The sequence below is a fragment of the Trachemys scripta genome, chromosome 2, assembly GCF_013100865.1.
Source record: "Trachemys scripta elegans isolate TJP31775 chromosome 2, CAS_Tse_1.0, whole genome shotgun sequence".
In the NCBI taxonomy this organism is placed as follows: domain Eukaryota; kingdom Metazoa; phylum Chordata; order Testudines; family Emydidae; genus Trachemys; species Trachemys scripta.
This window is the reverse complement of record NC_048299.1, coordinates 40405940-40430336: the sequence shown is the minus strand read 5'-3', so window position 1 is coordinate 40430336 and position 24397 is coordinate 40405940. Positions and strand designations below refer to the sequence as shown.

Below are 24397 nucleotides of genomic sequence, written 5' to 3'. Positions count from 1 at the left end.
CCATCATTTAGAAAATGTCTCTAACTACTACTTACTATCTAGATAGTTGTTTAAATGCCATTATCCTCAAGTCTGACATTTTAAAACACAGAAAACAGCTGTGGAAATGTCTGGATTAGAACAAACATTGATAATACTTTAAGACAAACAGATTGTGGACAAAGATCATCCTGGACTAGAACATGGACAGGGCTTACTTACAGCAAAGAGGCTATGTCCAATTTTGCTTGGCAAGTGAAGACAGAACAAAGATGTGGGCTATGGAGTGGAATTACCAATAAGAATATACTTTACGTTTATACACTGTACTTTACGTTTACACCTCAAAACAGGTATTTTTGTTTTTTGCCTTTGCTCACACATGTATTAGTTCTTTGTGGTTCTCCATTTGTCTATTTGGGGGGTAAGGGGAAGACTGCCTTTTGCCACACTCCTTGTCTGTGTTCTATGACATTTCCTCCTGCTGCTTTGTTTCTCTGTGTTCGCACATACTGCAGGCTGCAAAATAAAAGACTACAAAGTTAAATTCACATTGTAGCCTGCAACAGACACAAGGATAGACATGTTGTTTGTAGGCTAGAGAGGCAAAATGAAAAGATAAGATTTCAGAAAGCAAGACGAGCTGTGTAAGGACTGCTACATATATGCCTAGACAGCAACAGCTGGGAAGTAAAAGGTTTCTCTTCTGTACAAAAGTTCCCGGATGGCACCTTTTGTGATGACAATATTCTGTCAATGCAGAGAGTTTGAAAGCTGAGTTTCATGCAAACATGCCCTTTCCTATATGTATTTGCGCCAATAGGATATTAAACAAGATATTTTCCATGTCACATTTACAGAATTAATTCATACTACAAATGAGAGACCAGAGCATTCAAAAATATTTACAAACACAGACTGACTCAAACTTCAAGGTATAACCCAATCATTAGCTGCCTGGGGTTAGGAAGAAACTCACCCCATGGGCATGTTATTGCTTAATTATCCAGTTATAGGGGTTTTATACCTTCTTGGTCAACATTTTCATCAATGAGCTGGATGTAAAAAATCACTGCGGATTAATACTTGTGGACGATGAATAGATTGGTTGAGTGGTAAATAATGAGGAGGATAGGGCAGTCGTACCAAGTGTTCCAGTTTGCTCTATAAATTGGACAAAACACATTTTTAATTTTAATAGGAATTATTTTCAGGGAGTTCTATGGCCTTGTGTTACACAGGGGGTCAGACTACATGATCACAAAGGTCTCTTCTGGCCTTGGAATCTATGAATATAGCCAAATGCAAAGTTATACATCTAGGAATAAGGAATGCAGGCCATACCTATAGAATGGGGGAGGGGGGACTGTATTACAGAAAATTGTGACTCTGAAAAGGATTTAGAGATCACTGTGAACATGCAACTTAACATGAGCTCCCAGTGTGATGCTGTACAAAAAGGGTTAATGTAATCCTTGGGTCTATAAACAGGGAACTAGTAAGTAGGGATAGGGAGGTTATATTACCTCTGTTTACAGCACTGGTGAGACTGATAATACAAAACTGCATATAGTTCTGGTGCCCATATTTTAAAAAGGAGGTTATGCCTGGGTCTGAGACTTGATGCTGCCGTTTTTTTTGTTTTGCAATGCAGACATACCCTAAGAGTCCCAATGAAATAAAATATTGCAAGATCCACCACATATTTTACTTAGGCAAATCCCCAAGTAAAACCAGTCAGAGCTTCATCTAAGTAGTTATGCAAGATCAGTTCAGAACTCAGAAACTTAATCCTCATTATCTACAGGACAGGAAAGAGTTTTCTGATTTTGGGGAAAACTGGCAGCAATGCCTTTGTACTGATTAGACCTATTCAGAATTGCTGCTAGCCCCACATAAATTATATTATTTGCTCTTAAAAGCCGTGGTCCATGTTGGTAGCTCAATAACCTTAGTCTGTCTTCAAGTCCCCCTTGGCTGTAGTTGTCTTTGTATTCATAAATACAAATGCCTAGCAGAACAGGATTCCTGTAAATTTCAACACCCTGTTTGCTCATGAGAACAGGGAAGGCAGGCACAGGGAAAGTCAATAGCGAAGTGCTATATGGACACTTTAGGTCACAAAAAACTAATACAATAGGGTGGGGGGGGAGGGGAGAAGAAGGGTTATTTGTTTTTTACTAGTTTCACCCTGAAGTCTAATGTTTAAATGTAGACTACGTTGCAGCCCTTGCACAGTTCAAGAGAACAATCTGTATGTTAATCTGCAATTTTTAAGTAGCATATTAAAATTGCTGCCATCCATATCTCTGGTCCTTTAAACTTTTAAAGTTCACTGGAATATTTATAAATGCGTTTATAAAACAGGCAGAATAGAAGGAGAAATCTGAGTAACTACAGTTGATCCCCCTGTGATTATGGGACACCAACCATCTGACTCAATTACTTCGCCTAAACGTTTTTCCAAGTCAAAAATGACAACAGTACCTTCCTGTAAGTGAAAAAACAGGACAGTTCTAAGATAGTGGTACTTCTCAGATCCTAGAAATGGCCTTCAACCTCATTACGTGCCTAAGATGAGTAGTTATATCACAACCACATGCCTTGCTATCCATTATTCCCTACATAAAGAAAGAATGTACTGAATTTAAGAACCTGCATGTACCGATATACAAAGCTTACTCACATTTATTTGCAGGTAGAAAATTTCAAATGCACCTATGGGAGTTAGACACCCAACTTCTATAGGAAAAGCAATGTGAGTTGGGCACCTAAATGTTGCCAGCCTCAGAGTACATGTTACTACTGCCAATCATTACTGCTGGGAATCCATCTGCATCAAAAAGTTCAAAAGGTCAAATGTGTCAGTCAAAAGAGGAAAAAGTCATAGGAGACTCATAAGTCTTGCATTCCTGTGGTTTCCTGACTGCTGAAGCTGCTTACATCGCTGTCCCATCTCATCATCCACCTTCAGCCCCCACCTTCACCTAGACTCAACAGCACTCTTAGATGATCCTGTATGTTTACCTTAGAGGAAAGGCACATATACGCATCTCAGCTAAAATACCTGCAAACTCCCTTCACCTAGAAGTGAAACAAATGCCAAAGGTCATAGTATAATTTATAAAACTCAAGAATCACAAATAAGGAGAAACACACGTTTTCCATGACTAGTAAAGAAAATTAATATTGCTCAGCACTTGACCAGCTTGACAGTCCAAAACAGCTCAGAAATCTAGCTAGAAAAGCTCCATTTACTTACTACTTGTGTGGACAGGAACAGAGCTGGTGAATGCAAAGGCAAATGAACTGGGTACCTGTATGTTGAATCTGAAATTAAGGCCTCTTGTTTTAATCACTAGAGGTTTGGAGAGGGGCTTTTTAAGAGCATATATATTTAATTAAAAATCAAATCTCACATGCTATCTACAATAAAAATGGCTACAAACATAATGGAATTAGCGAGGCTTTGTCCCTGTGGTGACCATCATATCATCAGGTGTTTTAGTGAGCATAGTAAACAACATATGACAGAGATGTGCATATCATACCTGCAGCATAATGTGACCCAGTCTATATTTGCCAGAGAAAGTATGGATACAAAACTGCAAGTGCTGAGCACCCCCAATCCCCATGAATTTCAACAGAAGTTGAGGGCATTCATCAGCACTTTGCATGACCCATCCAGCTCTCTGGTGAATAGTGAGCAAATATAATTCTTGGCAGAAAGGCAATTATCCACTTTCCCTGGCCATCATACACAGAGCTTAACTGCTTGCTACTGATATAAACCAATTTGTGAAACATGGTGCTACAGATTTGATGGAAATCTGGCTATTCTGATTAGAGAGTTAGTTTCCCCAGAAAGTGTAACATGAACCTATGTAACTTGAGGTCAAAGGTCAACTACTTCCTGAAATCCTAAAAGTGAGGCTGTCAAGATTGGTGAATGTACAGAATCTTTATTTTATAGTTTAACTAATGAATTCTGATCCATGGGCTATAGTGTCAGTGACAGGTCATAATCCCTGGTTTTGAATCAGATTACCACTCCCCCGCCCCATATCATTTTATTCTAAAGTGTTACATCTCTCAGTTAATTCTGTGGTATCCGTTTCCCCATTTGAGGTAGAGAGCAATTTTTACTTAGTTGACATTTAAAAAATATTTTGTATGCTCTGAAATGTACTTAAAACAGTTTTAAAGGAAGCTGCTCCTGGAAGAGTCAACTGAACAAGAAAAAATAAAGCATTTTCATACTACTAACACAACCATTAAACCCTGCTTGGAGTAGCTGAAAAATTAACTGCTGGCCAGACTTACCAAAACAGGAAAAGTAATGATTGTCTACAGATTCTCTTTCTTGAGGGAAAAAAGTCTGTATATTAACTTGGATTAACAAAGTATTATTGTAATTCATTAAAAAAGGGATTTAAAACTGTATGTATTTTAAAATACACCATTCAAAACATAATAAGGAACTGCATCTTTACTTCAGAAAGGTAGTAAAAATTCTAACATCCTTTTAGCTGACTTTACTATAAGTAACTAACTTCAAATCTGTTTACTGTCTATTATATTGCAGACCCATGACAAACAGCCCATTCTTTAAAGAAAATCAAAATTAAAGAGCATGAGGAGTCTAAAAAGTGATCACTCTTGGTGATACTGTATGTTCTTGCTACACATTTAAAAATGCAAAACTTAACGCAAAAGCAGCACACACATAGCACTAGAGGTGACACTGAAAAAGCCCTAGATCAGGGGTTCTCAAACTTCATTGCACCGCAACCCCCTTCTAACAACAAAAATTACTACATGACCCCAGGAGGGGGAACTGAAGCCTGAGTCCAAGGGCTTCAGGCCCAGGCAGTGGGCTTTGTCCTGGGCCATGGGGCTTGCGCTTCAGCTTGGCCCCAGGCTTTAGCTCTGGGCCCCAGAAAGTCTAAGCCAGCCCTGGTGACCCCATTAAAATGGGGTCAGGACCCACTTTGGGGTCCCGACCCAGAGTTTGAGAACCGCTGCCCTAGAGTGGACAATACATAATGTATCACCATGCCAGCAAAACAGAACACAATTTTCCCCCTGAAATAAACAGATTACACTATTACACTTGTCAAATCTTATAGGGGGACTAATGGCACAAAGTTGAGTTTCTCTGCATTAATCAGATGAGACAACCTCTCCACTCAGGCACAATCAATGGTCTATGAACTTTCAGATGATGGTGCTATGAAGCTCACTCCTCAGAGTAAGGTTTCTAAGTTATATCACTTGGTATTCTTGATTGAAACATTAATGATCTGGAGGATGGTATGGACTGCACCCTCAGCAAGTTTGCAGATGACACTAAACTGGGAGGAGTGGTAGATACACTGGAGGGTAGGGATAGGATACAGAGGGACCTAGACAAATTAGAGGATTGGGCCAAAAGAAATCTGATGAGGTTCAACAAGGACAAGTGCAGAGTCCTGCACTTAGGACAGAAGAATCCCATGCACTGCTACAGACTAGGGTCCGAATGGCTAGGAAGCAGTTCTGCAGAAAAGGACCTAGGGGTTACAGCGGACGAGAAGCTGGATATAAGTCAACAGTGTGCCCTTGTTGCCAAGAACGCTAACGGCATTTTGGGCTGTATAAGTAGGGTCATTGCCAACAGATCAAAGGACATGATCATTCCCCTCTATTCGGCATTGGTGAGGCCTCATCTGGAGTACTGTGTCCAGTTTTGGCCCCCATACTACAAGAAGGATGTGGTAAAATTGGAAAGACTCCAGTGGAGGGCAACAAAAATGATTAGAGGGGTGGAGCACATGATTTATGAGGAGAGGCTGAGGGAACTAGGATTATTTAGTCTGCAGAAGAGAAGAACGAGGGGGGATTTGATAGCTGCTTTTAACTACCTGAAAGGGGGTTCCAAAGAGGATGGATCTAGACTGTCCTCAGTGGTAGCAGAAGACAGAACAAGGAGTAATGGCCTCAAGTTGCAGTGGGTTTAGGTTGGATATTACGAAAAACTTTTTCACTAGGATAGTGGTGAAGCACTGGAATGGGTTACTAGGGAGGTGGTGGAATCTCCTTCCTTGGAGGTTTTTAAGGCCCGGCTTGACAAAGCCCTGGCTAGGATGATTTAGTTTGGGATTGGTCCTGCTTTGAGAAGAGGTTTGACTAGATGACCTTCTGAGGTCCCTTCCAATCCTGATATTCTAGGATTCTAAGCTAAACATTTTTAAAAGTAATGTTTTTCCCTGTTTACTTAGAATAAGATGGTCAAAGCATGGTCCATAGCCCAGAGGTGCCTCTCAGCCAACATCATATTTAACACAGAGCCTGTGGAGGATACATATCCCATTGTGTGATAGGACATTCTGATTTAAAGCAGAGGCCTTTCAGGTGAAAATGGACCATCACATCTGAGGCGGATTAAGATGTATTGGGGTCCTGGGCACAAAGAATAGTTGGTCCCCCATACTCTGGGGCACAAGGGTGCCAGAACTGGGCACTTTTTAAAAATGGGAGGGCCATGCCTGCCCACTTTTTAACATGGGCATAGTAGCCTCGGGCAGGTGCGGCAGCGGCATGGGCGCAGTTTGGGGAGGGCAGGATAGCACTGCCCCCTCCGGGCCCCCCAACCTGCAAGCCTCGGGCCAGAGGCGACAGGAGGAGCAGTGCCGCACATGATTGGTGCTTGGGCTCAAAGCCCAGGTGGCAGCAGGGGCAACCTGCCACCAGGAGCAGGAGGGACCCAACAGGGGCAGCCTGGCATTAGGAAGAGAAGGAGCAGGAGGCCAGACCAGAGTCCCTTCCTCTGGGTCCCACCGGCAGCAGCGTGCCCTGGAGGGTGGGGACATGGGATAGGAGCTGCTTTTGGGTACGCTGGGCCCTGCCCAGAGCAGACGGAGGGTCCAGGGCTACCCCTACAGTACCCCAGGCTCCCTGGAAAGCTCCTACCACTGTCCAACTCTGGCTTCTGGCCTGGCCCGGGGTGGTGCCCTGGGGGAAGAGGAGGAGCAGGAGGCAGGGCCACAGTTACAGCATTGGTGGCCCCTCACTTCTACCCAAGTTACGGGCTCCTGCAGGGGGCCCCCAAACCGGCCCCTGGGCACAGATCTGGATGGATCTGGAGCCTCCCCAGACTGTATCTCAGTATTAAAGAGGACAGATGCAACTGGCTCCATTTTATGCCAATTAGGTGTGTACTTCAAAGCAACAGGTTGCTTGTTTCTCCAACTGAGGCTTGCCTTATCTAAGTGTGGATGCCCATGACACAGAAGTTTCTTCAGACACTTTGTATGGTATTTTCCCTCAAAAATAAAATCATAGGACTGGAAGCTCGAGAGGTCATCTAGTCCAGTCCCCTGCACTCATGGCAGGACTAAATATTATCTAGACCATCCCTGACAGGTGTTTGTCTAACCTGCTCTTAAAAATCTCCAATGATGGAGATTCCACAACCTCTTCAGCAGCAGCTGCTGAAGACTGATCCAATTCAAAGTGCAGCAGTCAGCATAGACTTGCCTCCCTGCTACTGAAATCCACTACCAGATGGCACTGTACTGTTCAAGAAATTGGATATAAATCAGGACAAGTTAGAATGAGGCTAAACTAGAGGCAATTTATCAAACACAAAATATGCTACAAAAACATTACTGGTGCAGATTAAAATTCTCCGCTACCAGGCCACCACCAACCTGAATGTTAACAACTGAAAAAGCTGTCGCCTCCTCCCTTCACAGAACACATCTCCCTGGTAATCACCAGCATACCGGAGGCAGCTTTTTAAGGCTGCCAACTACTGTACATACTTACTATCTCACATAGTTCCTTGTCCTTTCATTTCTAATTATGACAATAACCCAAACTACCCATGCCCGATTCAAATGAGTGTTAAGGCAGCACTACCCACTTTCACAGGAAACCACAGAAGTTAAAATAAAACAAGGCTCTCACTTTTGAAGGCTGTTGAATTTTAATCTCCTGGGAGTCAGATGCAGAATCTGATTTGGTGCCACCGGAGTTTGGTTTCTCCTTTTTTCTCTTCTGTTTCTTTTTCTTCTTTTTAGCTCCCAAATCCCCTCCAGGACTTCTGTCAGGAAATTCAGAGAAGGTGAAATAAGAAAAACGAATACCACAAAGCTTGAAGTACATGAAAGTTAAATTTAGAAAACCACTACTCCTACATATGAAAACTAACAACAGTCAGACATGACACTGGGGGAAAAAAACAGGACAAACAAAGGAGTAAATTGCAGAAAAGTTCTCTATATTAACTTGATCATTTGCTTTCCATTCAGCCACCTAATTTACAGGACATTTGGGCACCATACAACAGTCAATACCATCCCCTAGGCTTTTATATAACAGAAACATGAAGTGGCAGTTTTTACATACACAGCAGAAGTTGTAATGTCTCGCTGAACAATTTTATTTAGCAGGAGTCATTTTGCAGAAAGAAAGGGGCAGGAGACTTCAGGGAGGAAGAGAAATATAGTACTGTAATGCACTAGAGCTAAAACTTGCCTTATGTATGTCTGCAAAAGTAATAATTGAAGTTTCAGAATATAACTCTGCATTGGACTAGAAACACTATAACCACAAACATTAGATGAACATTTCTGATATTTCCAGCAAGGAATTGTAGGTGGGATTTTCAAAAGTGGCTTTGGAATTTAGGTACACAGGCTCCATTGAAAGTCAATGGGACTCATGTTCCTAAATACCGTAACTGCTTTTGAAAATCTTTCCCCATGTCCTCGGATACTCTTGATGCTTATCAATGGTCCACAAAAGGATTTAGGAAGAATGAATTAGAGGGAAGGATCCAACCAGAAAACACTCCATGCAATTTTTCAGGGAAACTTTGTTTCAAACATATGATATATATCTTGCTCAAATCTCACTGAGTAAAAGGAGAGTTACTATCAATTACTATTACTGGATCAAGTTTAATGGAAAACAACAACCAACTGCATCCTACACTTGCTGACTCCAAACATTTTAGCTGATGACACCGTGAACCCTTTTTTCCTTACATAAAGAGAGCAGTCAATTAACAAATGACCAATACAAGAGTAGAGCCTGTAGATATTGAGGGAGAATGCACCATTGGATGGTAGTAACAGCCATCAGACAAACAGGAAAAAAACAAAATGACAAGGAAGAAAGAGGAAGACTCTAGAACACAAGCTGAAAACTCTCCAAGAGAAGTTAACAGTCAGGAAAAACCATATGTAAATCATGGGCTCCACAGCAGATGTTAGATGCTTTTTTGCACTAGACAAAAGAAAGACTTTACTTATTTCTACATGAGAAACAGCTTTGATCGTGAGGGACATTGGGAAGCATACAAGAGACATCACTTGACTATTCTAAGTCAGGTCACGGGAACAAGTGGATTAGCATAGTGAGTTGCAACCATTATGAATCCTTATGGAAAGTATTCCTGTAAAATCTATTGTCATCTTTACTGCACTCTCATTTCAAAAGGTATATATACACCCACAGTCTTGGCAATTGCATTGCTGGTCAATACTTGAGTCCCCAAGGCCTGAGAAAACTCCACATGCCCAAATTGAATGCTGAAAGCCTGTGTTTCAGCAAGTACCAACCAGTCACTGTAAACACTCATCTGTATAGTAATATCATTGTTCTCGAAATCCATTCTTGTATGAAAGATCAATGCCGAGAAGCGCTGATCCCTACAACTCCACAGGAGTTCAATCGAAGTTGCAACAGCAGAAGAGAATGAAGGAGTACAGGACTGGTGCTCAGCACCTCTATGGATCAGGTCCCAACAACTATCTGACAGACACAGGCATGGAGAGCTGGGAGACAAGGGGGAGATGCGAGAAGGTGGAATGTTTGAGCTCTGCAAAAGAAACAGTTCTTTACTTTAATTGTGGTTCTTTGAGATATGATACAGATGTGTATTCCTCTTAGGTATATGCGTGTCCAGCGCATCAGAGCTGGAGAATTTTGCCTAGCAGTACTCGTAGAGGGACAGAGCTTGCGCTTCCTGACCATAACCACTTCCCCTGAGGCTACACCACCCTGAATCCCCTCAATCCCTTCACACTGAACAACCAGAGACTAGACATCAACACAGAGGGGACAGAGGGCAGGTCTTGGAATATATATCTGCATCACATCTCAAAGAACTAGTTACAGTAAGTAACCATTTCTTCCTCTGAGTAGATGCAGCCGTGTATTCCACTTAGGTGATTCATAAGCAGTACTCACAAGAGGTGGGGCTCAAAGTCTATTTAAATAAAGACTTCAGGACGGCCTTCCCAAAGTTTGCATCTGCTTTGCATGCAACAGTAACCGCATAATGGTTTGTGAAAAAACCTTTGCTGAATAGGCCATCCTGGTAAAGGGTTTTCTACTAGCAAGTAGGACCCATCAAACAGCTATTGAACATCGCTCTTCCTCATTCAACCATGGAGCAGCCATGCTATGAGATGCTGAGTGCAAGATGCAAAGTGCAACTGTGATTCTGCGTGAGCCAGCTGGGATGGAGAGAAAGTGATATAGGAGGCTGAACTGACAGCGCAAGAAGATCAGAAAGCCAACCCTCCTTCAGCCATACTAGGGCAACGAGGATGAGTTTTCAGCTTGAGGATGATCTGGGGAATGATCAGGATCGGAGGAAAAGCGTACAGGAAAATTGACTGCCAGCTGAGGTGGAAGGCATCAGTCAGGGAGCCTGGACTGAAGCCCTCTTGAGAGCAGAACAGATGGCATTTCCTGTTGTCTCTTATAGTGAACAGGTTGATCATTGGGATGCCCCACTCTGCAAAGATGACCCACAAAATGCTGGGCTTCAGAGACCCTTTGTGGCTCAGCGAAAAATTCCTGCCGAGGTGGCCCACGAGATGATTCTGGATCCTGGCAAGTGAATTTCTATCGGAGTGATACCCTTATCGATGAAGAACTGCCACAACCTGATCGCTTCTTGGCAGAGCTCCCTGAGCATGCTCGCCCTTGCCTGTTCACATAATACATTGTAGTGGTATTGTCAGTAAGTATGTGAACTTCCAAACCCGTGATGTGCTCTAGGAAAGTGAAACAGGCATTGTAGATGGTTCAAAACTCCAGGACACTGATATACAGTGGAGCTTCCAGGGAGGCATCACTGACAAGTCCAGGTTGGTAAGGGCCGGGAAAAGGGTCCTTGATATACATTGCCCTGAACCAGGCACCACTGCAAGGAGTCCAGGATCAACAGAGGAAGGTAGACCAACCTGTCTAGGGGGTGAAGAGTTGGACAGTGAACAGTCCTGAACCACATCTGAAGAGGGCACAAGTTTACACTTGTGAACTGAACTGCCGGCATGCATCCCATCCGGATATGTGGCCTAAGAGTCTCAGGCACATGAAAACTGTCGTGGAAGGTTGAGACAAAGACAGCAGACCGAGACAAAGACAGCAAGATGTCTGGAAATGTTCGGCCGCTAGAAAAACTCTCCAATTTGTAGAGTCTATTAGGGTCACAATGAGCTAGATTTTCTGAATGGGTACGAGTGTTGACTTTCTGGAATTTAGGATGAGACCCAGATGGTTGAATAAACATAGTGTAATGTATACATGAAAAAGGACTTCTTCCCTGGGCCTGCCCCTGATTAGCTAGTCATCCAGATATGGGAAGACATGGATTCCATTCTTCCTGAGGTACGCAGTCACCATGACCACACATTTGGTAAAAACCCAGGAGGCACAAGACAGACCGAAGGAAGGTCTGCCTCATGAAAATGACAGTTTTCCACAATGAACTGGAGAAATCTTCTGTGGCTTAGGTGAATCACCGCATGGAAGTAAGCGTCATGAAAGTCCAGAGCAGCACACCAGTTGTTCAGAGTCAACGTGAGGAGGATAGCTGATGAGGTTCCATATGATATATTTGTTGAGGATGCGGAGGTGGAAAATAGGCCTTACCCTTTCCTTGGATTTGGGAACCAGGAAGTACCAGGAATTGAAGCCTGACACCGGTGTTCTGAATGTGACAACAGTCCTGGTTGGTAAGGGCCTGGCAAAGGCCACTGCTCCTATGGCCAGTAAAGAGCAGACCTGCTCGAGGAACATATCTTGTGATGGGGTCCCTGAAGAGGGACAGGGAGGGAGGTTGGGGGGGAAGAGTAGAAAGGTACTGGGCAGCATAGCCCAATCTGTCCGTGTTTAGGACCCAGGTGTCAGTTGTAATCAATCCACAAGCATCATAAAAGAAAGCTAGCCTGTCCCCGAACACAGGTGGGTAAAGGAAGTGATGATCAGACCACCGCTCTGGACTAAGGAGTCAAAAACGGTGCTTGTGGGGAGTCAGCAGGTTGACCTGCCAGACCTGACTGCCTCCTCCTCTAGGATCTACGTCCTTGTCTGGGGTAATCCCGCTGTCTACCCAAAGATGCGTTATGGATGGTATTGTTGCTGCTGCTGCTGCTGGCCAACGAAGTGGCGCCTCTGCACTGCTAGAGTATGTACCCCCAAGGAACATAGCGTGGCCCTAGAATTCTTGAAGGAATCCAGGGTCTCAGCCAGCTTGTCTGAAAACAGACAGCCATCAAAGGGTAAATCCTCTATGGCAGTGATTCTCAAACTTTTGTACTGGTGACCCCTTTCACATAGCAAGCCTCTGAGTACAACCTCCCCTTATAAATATATTCAAAAGTGTTTTTAATTTAACACCATTATAAATGCTAGAGGCAAAGCAGGGTTTGGGATGGAGGCTGACAGCTTGCAACCCCCTGCATAATAACCTCACAACCCCCTGAGGGGTCCCAACCCTCAGTTTGAGAACTCCTGCTCTATAGCCTGCTGCACACAGAGAGCAATACCTGAATTCTGCAGCCAGGACACCCTTCTCATGGTCACGGTAGAAGCCATCACTCTGGCCGAAGTGTCTGTGATATTCCGCATGGCCTGTAGTGAAATCTTGGCCACTAAGCAACCTTCATTGATAAATACCCGAAATTCCTCTCTGGAGGTTTCAGGGCAGCTAGTCCATAAACTAAGACATAGCTGTCCAATGTAAAAAGTCGTACTTGGACAAGAATGCTTGCCGGTTCGCAATCCGCATTTGCAGAGATAGAGGAGGTGTGCCTGGCAACCTTGTCTTAGGGCGATCCGTGAAGCGCGACCTCCACAACCCAGGAGTGTCCCATGGATTCCACAGAGACCACTGATAAGGATAGGGCATTGGTGGCCAGTAGTCGCCTCAGCCCGACTGTGAGACGAGTGCCAATCCCAGTGCCCATAGTGCTCCATAAATGGTCCCCGAAGTGGGTCGGGTGATGAAGAATGGGAGGAGAAAGATCCCGACCTCAATGCCAAGGAGCCTCAGGTTTCCGGGCACAAAGGTGGATCCAGCCCTGACAGAACAAGTATCTGGTCTGACTCATCCATCACCCAGAAGGAGGCAGGGACCAGCACCAATGATGGAAACACTATTGTTGGCACCAAATACACCAGTGTCTGAAGGGGTGTCAACCCCAAAGTCAGTGGCAGTACTGAAGCAGATGATGGTGCCCAAGTGCAGAGTGGTGAGAACTGCTATGGTAACATGCACTGGTGCCAAGGCATTTCCCGGTGCCGAGGAGGTCCCTTATACCAAGTCTGGTACCGGCTTTTCCTCCACAGACTGTGGAAGGGAACATTGGAGTGCAGTGCCAGCAGACACAAGGGTTTAGAGGCCTGTCCAGCCAACTGGGTTATAAGCAATGCAGACCTGGCAAAGTCCTGGGCCAAGGAAGAGGTCAGGACGGAAAGGCAGAGGAGGTACCATTGCCTGGTACACTGCCAATGTGGAAAGAGTCGGTGTCAGCATCACCCTTGTCAGTACCAGACTCAATGGACCCCCAGAGCCAGAACCGGAGTAGATGGTGCAGGGTCTCTACCTCCTTACTTGGTACTAGGCACATCCCGAGAACTGGCACTAGCCTCGGGCCGGTCCATGCTCTTCCTGGGGGAGTTGGAAGAGTCCCCACGAGACAGGGAACAGCTCCTCCATCTCTTTGGAGAGGCACCTGCTCCAGAATGCAAAGCGGCACCACCACCGGAACCTGAGGATGGCCTCTGATCCAACTAGGGCCTCGTGCCAAAGCAGGCTGCGTAGCCTGTTCAAGCAGGTGCTGCTTTAGGTGAAGCTCCCTAGCCACCTGAGTCTGTTTCATGAACAATCTAAGATCACACACCACTCCTTGACGTGGGCCCTCGCCAAGCACAGCAAGCACCGTGTGTGGGGATCGTTGCTGGGGATCGCTCCCCCACACGACATCAAACGTATAAATCCCAGTGAGGGCTTCACAGGGAAATACCTAACTAAGTGCAACTAACACTAACCTAACTAACACTAAGGGTACTACTAACTATATACAACTAGAAGAAAGACACTAAAATAGTGAGAGGTTGTGAAGTTAAGGCCACACAGAGCTCTGACTCCAGCCACAGGTGGAAAGAAGGAACTGAGGAGGGTCAGGACAGCGCCACTGCCCATATAGCCAGGGGAGGGGCTATGGCCACAAGGTGCGAATGCTGCCCCTCTACGGGTACTCTTAGGCAAAATTCTCCATCTCCAGTGCCCTGGCCATACACACACCTACGTGTAATACACGGCTGCATCTACTCAAAGAAGAAGCAGGAGTTTGAACTGCATAAGTGAGGCAAAGAGAGAATTTTTAGTTCTTGAATCATGTTTATAACATGCACCAGCCTAAACAGTTAAAAGATATACTTTTTTTTTTTTTTTTTAAATCACACTTAAAATTACTTAGTAGTCCTGGGTGCTAAGTTGTTGGTATGTGTACGCTATAATGAAAAAAACAGTCCTAAAGGTCCACATAGAGGTTATAGCTATGAGTCAGTTGAAATGTGAGCAGGCAGACCTAACTTTTCAAGGACTTCACAAACTATGGCAAAAGCAAAACATTTGAGTGCCTTACAGTTTTAAACAAAATTAAGTCATTTTCTATATTGTTTATGTTAATAAACACACTCAACTAAATCTAATTTTTCTGTTGGTTTGATCTTTTCCACTAAACTCTGACTTTTCTATCAGCCCCTTACTGATGGCAGAAGAATAATGCTAGTTTATCCTTAAATTGAATTGCAAAGGTGGCATTACCCCTGAATATAGCTCTGGTATGAGGGACTACAAACATTGTTCTTATAACATGCACTTCCACTGGGACCCATTCAGCTCTGGGATAAGTGGGTGCAACTCACATACTTTTCAATGGAAGCTACTCCGACTTACACCACAGTGGAATTTTGCTCATTAAGATCCTTAAAAGGTCAATGTTTTATTTGGTTTAGTTAAATAATGAAATTATTACACTTCAAAAATGTCACTTTGGTAATGATGGGAAAAGAATGGCGCTTTGTCAAGCCTTACTAACGGTCTCCCTGTGAAATCATGTTTATACCAGGATACTCAATTTGTTTTTGGCCAGGAGCGGGTTGCTTTTTTTCTTCTTAAACATGAGTGACTCTATATGAAAGGTTAGACAGCTGAGAACAATACTTTACATTTTGGTGGTGTTCAGACCCATGCTTTTAAAACTACTTCTGATTTTGTTTATGATTTCAGCTGAGGGGAAAATAAAGCAGATCAGCAACATTAAAAGTGCTAATGCATTTTGTTTGAATACTCCCTCTCCCTACCATTTCTAAAGTATGCCTCTACCCAAATCCCAGTTTTGGTTCACAACCTTCAATTTTAGAATGTTCACAATGCTTGTTACAAAAGAAATATTTTTCTCTCTTTGACAGGGCATCCACACAACAGGAATGTTCAAGAAGCAGAGATGCTCTGTAGAGTCAGCTGCTTATATCGGCCTTTCATTACTGTTACATTTCACGGAATATGAAACATTTTAAAAGACAGATCTGTTTGTCCTTCACTTCACTTTTCTTTAGGCATGTTTGCAGCAGAAAGATCCAGCAGTGGTCAGCGACTTTTATTGACTATGGAAGCAAGTTAGAAACAGTGACTGTGCAGAGCTGAGGGCAAAAGCAACAACAGACAAGCCTCTACGTTCAATATTTCTAACTCTCTTCAAAACTACTGAACTGAAAGGACTATAGGACTTTTACAACTGGGGCTTGGGGTGGGGAGAGTATTAGTCTTTCCTCCACAAGTCCAGCACACAAATCACATTCACATTATAGTAGCTACATGTGGGCATAAGAAGGAGGAATATCCTATAAGGTAGAAGTTCAAAGGGCATGTTACACACACACACACACACACAACATATTTGTACCTGAACAGTTGGTTATTTACACTATCATGTTTAACTATCCAGTTTTTTGTAGCCTTGTAGGGCTTGAGTCTGCACCCATTCAACTGAGACACCAATTAGGAGGAGTTGCAGGAGGTAAATCCCCCCTTCCCAAGGTTTTTGCACTTGCTTAAAGTTCCATAGGCTACAGAGACAGGCAGCCATGGCCATGACCACTTTTAAACAGGGGTCCTGTACTAAATCTGTACAACTGCTGCCAGAGCATTGATCCGGCTACATAGTCGCAACAGCAGTGAAATTTGACCTTGTTGCCCATACTGTACCTGCATAGTTAAAGAGGTACGATTGTGTGGACACAACTATATCAATATAAAGGGGAAGGGGAATAAGCAATTCTGGTATAAAACACTTTTAACTACATCCACATAGCGGGTTGTACTGGCATATCAGTTAAAAAAAAAAAATGGTATCCCTAACCAAAATATTTATACTGCTACAAAAACTGTATAGACCAGGCCTTACTTAAAGTAAAAGCAGAGAGTCAAGAGACTTGGCTCTGCCTCAAGATAGACTAACTTTGCCACAGAAACAGACTCTGTGCATGACCTTGGGCAAATTATTTAGGCCTACATTTTTACAAATGTCTACAATAGTTCTGCATGTAAATCTGTAATTCCACCCACACATTCCTTTCTACTTGTGCATGCACATCTGCTGTTTTACATGAGCGTGAAAAAGTGCATTCACATTTTTATAAGGGTGGGTCTTAGCCTCTCTGATCGTCTGTTCCATCCTCTAGAATCAGGCATATTTACTTCCCCTACATGGCTGTTGAGAAGCTTAATTCATGAAAGTCTGTGCAAAGCTTTCAGATTCTCAGATGGAAGAGGCTATAGAAGTGCAGAGTATTATATATTATCCCCAGTGTGGCAATTGCTGTATTTCCTCTTGTGTTTGAATGGATCTTAACATCCTTCCCAAAGCACATAATTGAGTGTTATTTTAAACTGTATTGCAGAATACCCAGTACCCCTTCAACAAAACCAGCTTTTTCAAACTCCAACATCTCTATTAAAAATTGCCACTACCCATAAATTTAAGTTTAAAATGTCTGAACTTCAGAAACAAGCCCATCTTTTAGATGTTTATGGTCATTTTGGCTGCCGAGGTCTTTACCTGCACATCTCTTCCAAACTGTGTTTTTTGGTTCTGCATCAGTCAATAATAGTGTACAAAAGCATTTTTTCAGGGGACCACATAGATATGATGTAAATGGGTTTGATTTCATGGAACTCAGGAGTTATAATATTTACACCAGGGCTATATTTGGCTCAGAGTTTCTACATTTTAAAAAAAATCTATATTAAGATTTTGTGAGTTTCCTCTCTAGCATTAGATCATAACTATTTCAAGAGAGAAAATATTTTGAACCAGAAAGCCTTGATAAGGTCCTTTGAAGTTTACTGTTAACACAACAGAAGCTAGGTGAACATTTTTGGACTAACTTTTGGAAACACTGCTTTCTTCAAGAATTACAGTTTAGTAATAAACCAAAAGTGCCATACGTACAGTATAGCTGAATGTTAAACTAATGTGTTTCTTCTGTCCCTTTGCTCTACAAATCTCTTTTTAAGAATGCACTCCAGGACTCAGACTTTGTATGCCAAGCTCTGGACTAAAAAGTTACACATTTCTTTAAAAATAATTTTTTAAAAATTCTTAGACAAAAACATGTTTATAAAGATGCTATTCAACAATGCTATATCTTAGTGCTCTATTACAGTGTGTTTTTTTTTAAAAACTCATACAAGCATTTCATATTGATGTTTACAATCTTTCTGAATCTGTCTATTGAAAATTCTCTGTGCTCTTTCTATTACAGAATTCCTATGCAAAGAGCCATTTAGATTAGACTGAAAGACCCTACAGAGAAAGGGAAATGAGGGGGCGGGGTCAAGTAAACTGTATTTAAAAACACTGAGTTAATTTATTTAATCCTATTTTAAACTACATATACTAATGGAGCCGTTTTGGAAACAGTCATTCCTATGAAGTGGAACAGAGTGCAGCAGACAGCAAACTAACAGGAACAAATTTCAGAGATGAGGGAGAAAGACGAGACTAGCACGTGAGAATCACAAAACATACATAATCTTGCATCCTGAAAATGGGACCAGATGTGTAGGGCACAGACACTTGCATCCTAGAGAGTTCTGTATTATTTTCTACTGAATACTTATCCTGTCATCTGCTGTCCACAGCACATTAAAAACAATATCACACACACACACAAAAACCCACCATCACTATGTCACAGCACTATTTATGGTCAACAGTGTATGACCCAATTTTAAATGTCAAGCTACAGTTTGAAGAAGTGATTTAATTTACATAGCATTCACACCAAAAACTGACACATGATATACCCCTCCCAATAAGAAAAGTGAAGACAATAAAAATCAAATATTCAGTACCACTAATGCAGACTATTCCAAACTCAGCAAGACACTTGACATGACCATATTTTAAAGCACCAAGTTAGCTTGTAAATACCCTATAGCACATCTGTGCAATAGGAACTAATCTGAAATCTCAAAGCAAATTTTAAAGTAACAACAAAAGCAAAAACATCACAATGGGAGGAGAGGACGGAATTTGTATGAGGATGTTGAATTTTCCAGTTCTGGAGCAGAATGCTAAGATACTGTTATGTTTTGCTGTAATCTAGATAATAAGATTCCAGGATTGTCACTCTGAATCCTACAAATTCTGTAGAGAGTCAGTGTGACGCGATGGAAACAGCTACAAGCATGGCCGTTAGCTCTTTTTGTTCAGAATATCACCAGGTTCAATCACTGGGATTCATGATATGTTACTCTCCAATTTTTAAAATCTCAGCCATTTTGACTTTACAAATTACACCCGTGTGACAAGTGTATCTATGCCATGCCAGGAATCCTAGACCTTTGTGATATCAGAGGTAACTGAACCAACTATTAATTAATGGAGCTATCCCATCTCCTAGAACTGGAAGGGACCTTGAAAGGTCATCAAGTCCAGCCCCCTGCCTTCACTAGCAGGACCAAGTACCAATTTTGCCCCAGATCCCTAGGTGGCCTCCTCAAGGATTGAGCTCACAACCCTGGGTTTAGCAGGCCAATGCTCACATGGCAAATAGCTCAGTGAACCAACTATCTTACTCTACAGCTAATTTACATGCAACAGTGTCATTGGTTGTATGAGTGACATTGCACAGATGGCCCAACTGCCACAATTCTTCAAAACCACCCACACAACAGCACAACTAGCACACACAATAACCCCAAATGCACGTAGTGCCTCACCTGTCATTCGCCATCCACATAAATCTCCCAGCACAGCACAACCACCCACACAACAACTCCAAACATTGCTCTGAAGCATAGAATATCTGTTGAATCAGTGAGGCAAAGGAAACAGCTACAAGCATGGTTGACAGCTGTTTAGAGTATCACCAGGTTTAATCATCACTGGAAATCACTGTTTGTTACTCTCCAATTTTTAAGTTCTGAGCCTTTTTCAGATTGTTTTATATACATGACTTTACAAATTACATCCATGCAACAGCATGGGTATTCAGTTACTAGTTTCTGACATGGCTTTTCACTAGAATATCTGTTGGAATTTTGTTTGTTATACTGGAGTGATCTAGCCACTCATTTTGTTAAACTTTATAGTTTCTGAAAGTATCCTATTTTTCATTTACTGCTGTGACAATGCAGTTCTGGTGGAACCCAACTGAGAGTGCCAACTCAGGACAAATTGCTAAAACAGGGCAGTTACAGCCCAAGGCTGGGTTTTTTCCACCTCTAAGGCAAACCAAACCAGCCAGACTAGGAGGACTTCGGTCTCATCCCACTGGCTAACCGCAAGTCTCACAAGCAATCTCCTTAGGCACTCCAGTTTCCCAGTATTACCACCAGTGCCACTCGTTATGGGGATGAATGGTTATGAAAACCAATACCCCAGTAAAAGAAAAAGGTTCTCCTGATCCCAAAGGACCAAGCCCCAGACCCAGGTCAATATACAGGTCAGATCTTACCCACAAATCACGCTGCTGCCAATCCTTTAGAATCTAAAATCTAAAGGTTTATTCATAAAAGGAAAAAGATAGAGATGAGAGTTAGAATTGGTTAAATGGAATCAATTACATACAGTAATGGCAAAGTTCTTGGTTCATGGCTTGCAGCAGCGATGGAATAAACTGCAGGTTCAAATCAAGTCTCTGGAATACATCCCCAGCTGGGATGGGTCATTCAGTCCTTTGTCAGAGCTTCAGTTTGTAGCAAAGTTCCTCCAGAGGTAAGAAGCAGGATTGAAGACAAGATGGAGATGAGGCATCAGCCTTATATAGTCTTTTCCAGGTGTAAGAACACCTCCTTGTTCTTACTGTGGAAAATTACAGCCAAATGGAGTCTGGAATCACATGGGCCAGTCCCTGCATACTTCGCTGAGTTACAAGGCATATTTGCCTTCTCTCAATGGGTCCATTGTACAGCTGATGGTCCTTAATGGGCCATCAAGCAGGCTAGGCAGAGCTAATCTCAGCTTGTCTGGGATGTCACCCAGAAGCATAGCATAAGTTTGCCATACAGACAGTATAGAGCCAATATTCATAACTTTAACTACAAAACTGATACACACATATAGACAGCATAATCATAACCAGTAAACCATAACCTTGTCCTAGACACCCCATTTGACCCCCTTTATACAAGATTTGGGTGCCACTACAGGACCTTGGTTGCAACAATGATCTAGACGGTCCCAGTTTATGTCAATAACGTCACAACTGCTCACCCATAAAAACTGGCTTCTGTGGAGAACTCATCATATACTTAACAGATTGCAAAAAGAATTGTGTATAGTCCATGGCCGTATTACTTCTTATTTAAAGACTGCAGTCACCTTGCTTTGCACGTATTGCAGCAAGTTATGTATCAACATGTAGGGATGTGTGATTGTACCATTGCTCCTACTTAAACACTTCTTCTTGTGCTCACTATGCCTGTGAAGAAGCCTAGTTAAATGGCTTGGAAGGCTGGACTTCTATTATAGGGCAGATACAGATCAATCAAGGAAAAGTAATAAAAACAGAAGAAAAGAAGAGAAATTGGATCACAAACAGTTAAGTTACCAAGCATAAATTCTAGACAACTATTAGCAGGCTACTGAACTGGCCTGGAGTGTCAGTGTGACCCACTGGTGACAATAATGTACAATCATACTGTGTTTTCAGTGGTATTCATTTCATGTATTTAGAAATTATGAAATGCTGGAATTTTCTTTCAAACAAACAAAATTAAAGCTCCAAGTTAGCACAGCACAATTTCTTCCTTTTTTAAATATTCCAAATTTATATTACTATAATTATTTTTGACACAGCTATTTTAGTATGCAAGGCATGAATACGCTGAGGAAGTTGCAGTACAAGAAAAACTGGAGTCGGTCTTTCTAAATCTTAAATTAAAGACTTTTTACATCACACTTAAGGTACAGAGCAGCTTGTTGCCAAGCAAGTCCTGGGACAGTAGACAACAAACAGCATACAAATACTGTACGTTCTCAAACATAATCACCTACGGAAATGCTGTCTACCAAATGAATAAGATATTAATGACTAAGAATATATTTATATAGTTTGTTATAAGCTAACCTATTTCTATTTTAGGTCACCATGGCCACTCCTCGTTGCAACAGTATTTTTTCCCTTTGCTAACATATTTCTAACCCAAAAGATAAGAATGTAAATTTGAACGTAATTAACTCTTAAAACATTGTTTCCCCCAGTGCCTCAATCCAGGAGCGAGATCCTCAAGTGGCCCTTTATCCACACTGAGACCCACTGAAATCAATGGGACTCTGAGCATGTGTAAGGAGGTCACACATTTGGATCCCTTTGCAAGATCAGGGCTGTATATAAGTAGACTGACCATCCTGTTTCTCATCCAGAAACTTGAGACTAAGTTTAATCTACAATAAGAGGAGTTTTTAGAAAGTAATTAAGAACAATAAGGAGAAGGGACTACCACTAAAATATACTTGCTGTATTAATGACTTGAGACAAAACTCATGCCCTACTCTAATTACAAGTGAATTTATACACAGTGTTTCTTTTTGGACAGTAGGTGGTGTTGACGAGGAGGAATATTTTCATTTAATGAATGACAAGACTGAGGTGGATAATTCAAGAGTCCTGAAAATATCTTCATATTTTCTCCATAGAGTATATCCTGATCATTCATTTGAAAGCTATAAACAAAGACACCTGGGGGAAAATAGAGGGACATCTTTTAACTTCACAGAAATACAGTGAATTAGAAGAGCTTTGGAGAGGCCCCAAGTAGAAAAATCATGGTAAATAAAAACACAATAGATGCTATCCCAGGGGTAGGCAACCTATGGCACGAGTGCCGAAGGCAGCACGCAAGCTGATTTTCAGTGGCACTCACACTGCCTGGGTCCAGGCCACCGGTCCGGGGGGCTCAGCATTTTAATTTAATTTTAAATGAAGCTGCTTAAACATTTTAAAAACCTTATTTACTTTACATACAACAATAATTTAATTATATATTATAGACTTATAAAAGAGACCTTCTAAAAATGTTAAAATGTATTACTGGCACGCGAAACCAAAGTAGAGTGAATAAATGAAGACTCAGCACCCCACTTCTGAAAGGTTGCCAACCCCTGTGCTATCCCATTCCTTCCTAAACAGGAAGGTAACAAAATGCCACGTTTTACCCCCTCTGTTTCTCTCACAGGGCTATTCTATGTATAGGGAAATGTCTGTGGCATCTTAGATCCTACTATACGCTGTGGGTTAAGGTTGATTTTTTAATGGGGGATCGCGTGTAAGTATGGATTTGCCAGTATTTGACCTCCTTCCCCCGAGAGTTATCCTAAGGACAATGCTTCTTCACAGACATGCTGAGGGCTACATCCTCTACTCAAGGCCTCTTCTTGCTGGAAACAAGGGCATCTCGCCTCGCTGCGTGAGTCGGGGCTTATATACAGACAAAAATCCGCAGCTCACCTAACTCAGGAGACGCTCCCACCAGCTGCAAACGGTGATCTCCAGGCACAAGCCCTTCGTGCCTCCACTGAGAGCTGGGATAGGAACAGAGCCAACCTCCCGCCAAGGGGCTCAGCCGGCCGGACGCGATGCCCACCGAAGACGGCCCCAGAGGAAGCTGGGGATGGGGGCGCTCCCACCCTGGCTCGGCAGCAAGTATCGCCCAGCAGAGCAGGGCGGAGCGCGGGAGCCCCGCACCGATGCCTGTCACCTCCATGGAGGCCCCGCAGCGCGGAACCCCCCCTGACAGCCGCGCCGCCCCCTGCAGGCAGGCCCCGCTTCAGGCGCCCAGGAAGCGCGGGGCGAACGGCTGCCTCCCGCGCCCGGCACAACAGCTACGGCGACCCCGCGCTACTCCAGCCCAGCCAGCCTCAGTGCCCCGCTCCGCACCTGGGCCGCCGCCCCTGCCGCTCAGCCTGGCCTCGCGCTGCCTTCCCCGCCCCGCCGGAGCGCCCCGGGCCCCGCTGCAGCAAGGAGCCGGGCCGGAGGGAGCCCAGCGCTTCTCCCCGCGCCCGGGGCCGTGCTGCAGCCGGGGCCGGACGCGCCGGCTCAGCCGCGGGCGCTGCCGCCTACCCCTTGGCGTGCTCGGTCTCCTCCTCATTGTCGCCGTCGATGCCGCAGGTGTCCTGGTCATCCAGCTCCAGGCTCTGCTGGCTGGCCGCAGACTCGCTGTCCTCCGCCATCACGGGGGAAGGAGGGCGGGGAGGAGGGACTGGAAGCCTATGAAAGGAACCGGGGCGCACAGGCAGAGGCGGCCCGGAGGAGCTCCCTCTAGCTGCTGTCCTCCCCCTGCTCGGGGAGCGGCAGCCCCCAGCCCAGCTGCCACCCCCGCTTCCCTGGCCGGCAGGTAACGGCCGCACGAGCCCTGCTGACTCATAGAGCCCACACCGTTGGTGCCACTTCCCAGCTAAGTGATTCACCCAGTGCAGCCCTCAGAGAGGGGCCTGAGCTGGACGCAGGCCCCTACCAGTTGGGGGCGGATGGCAGCCAGACCTCAGGCTAGAGCCGGAATTCAGGCTGACCTGAGCTGGCAGCGCCAAACACCTCCAAACTGCTGGGAGAGTCGGGA

General features: G+C 43.6%; 1 protein-coding gene across 2 annotated transcripts in view; it reads right to left on the bottom strand.

The window, feature by feature from the left end:
- Positions 1-24061, bottom strand: part of NMT2 (N-myristoyltransferase 2) — a 51805-nt gene extending 27744 nt beyond the window's left edge. The window contains exons 1-2 of one of the 2 annotated variants that reach the window (XM_034760369.1): positions 23902-24061; positions 7930-8065 (exon numbers count right to left, since the gene is read on the bottom strand). In XM_034760369.1, the coding sequence (XP_034616260.1) occupies positions 7930-8065; positions 23902-24011 (246 nt within the window). In that variant the 5' untranslated portion in view covers positions 24012-24061. Of the gene's footprint in view, positions 1-7929; positions 8066-23289; positions 23434-23901 lie in introns of those variants that run through there. The other variant, XM_034760370.1, reaches the window with a different exon arrangement.
- Positions 24062-24397: the final 336 nt, after the last annotated feature.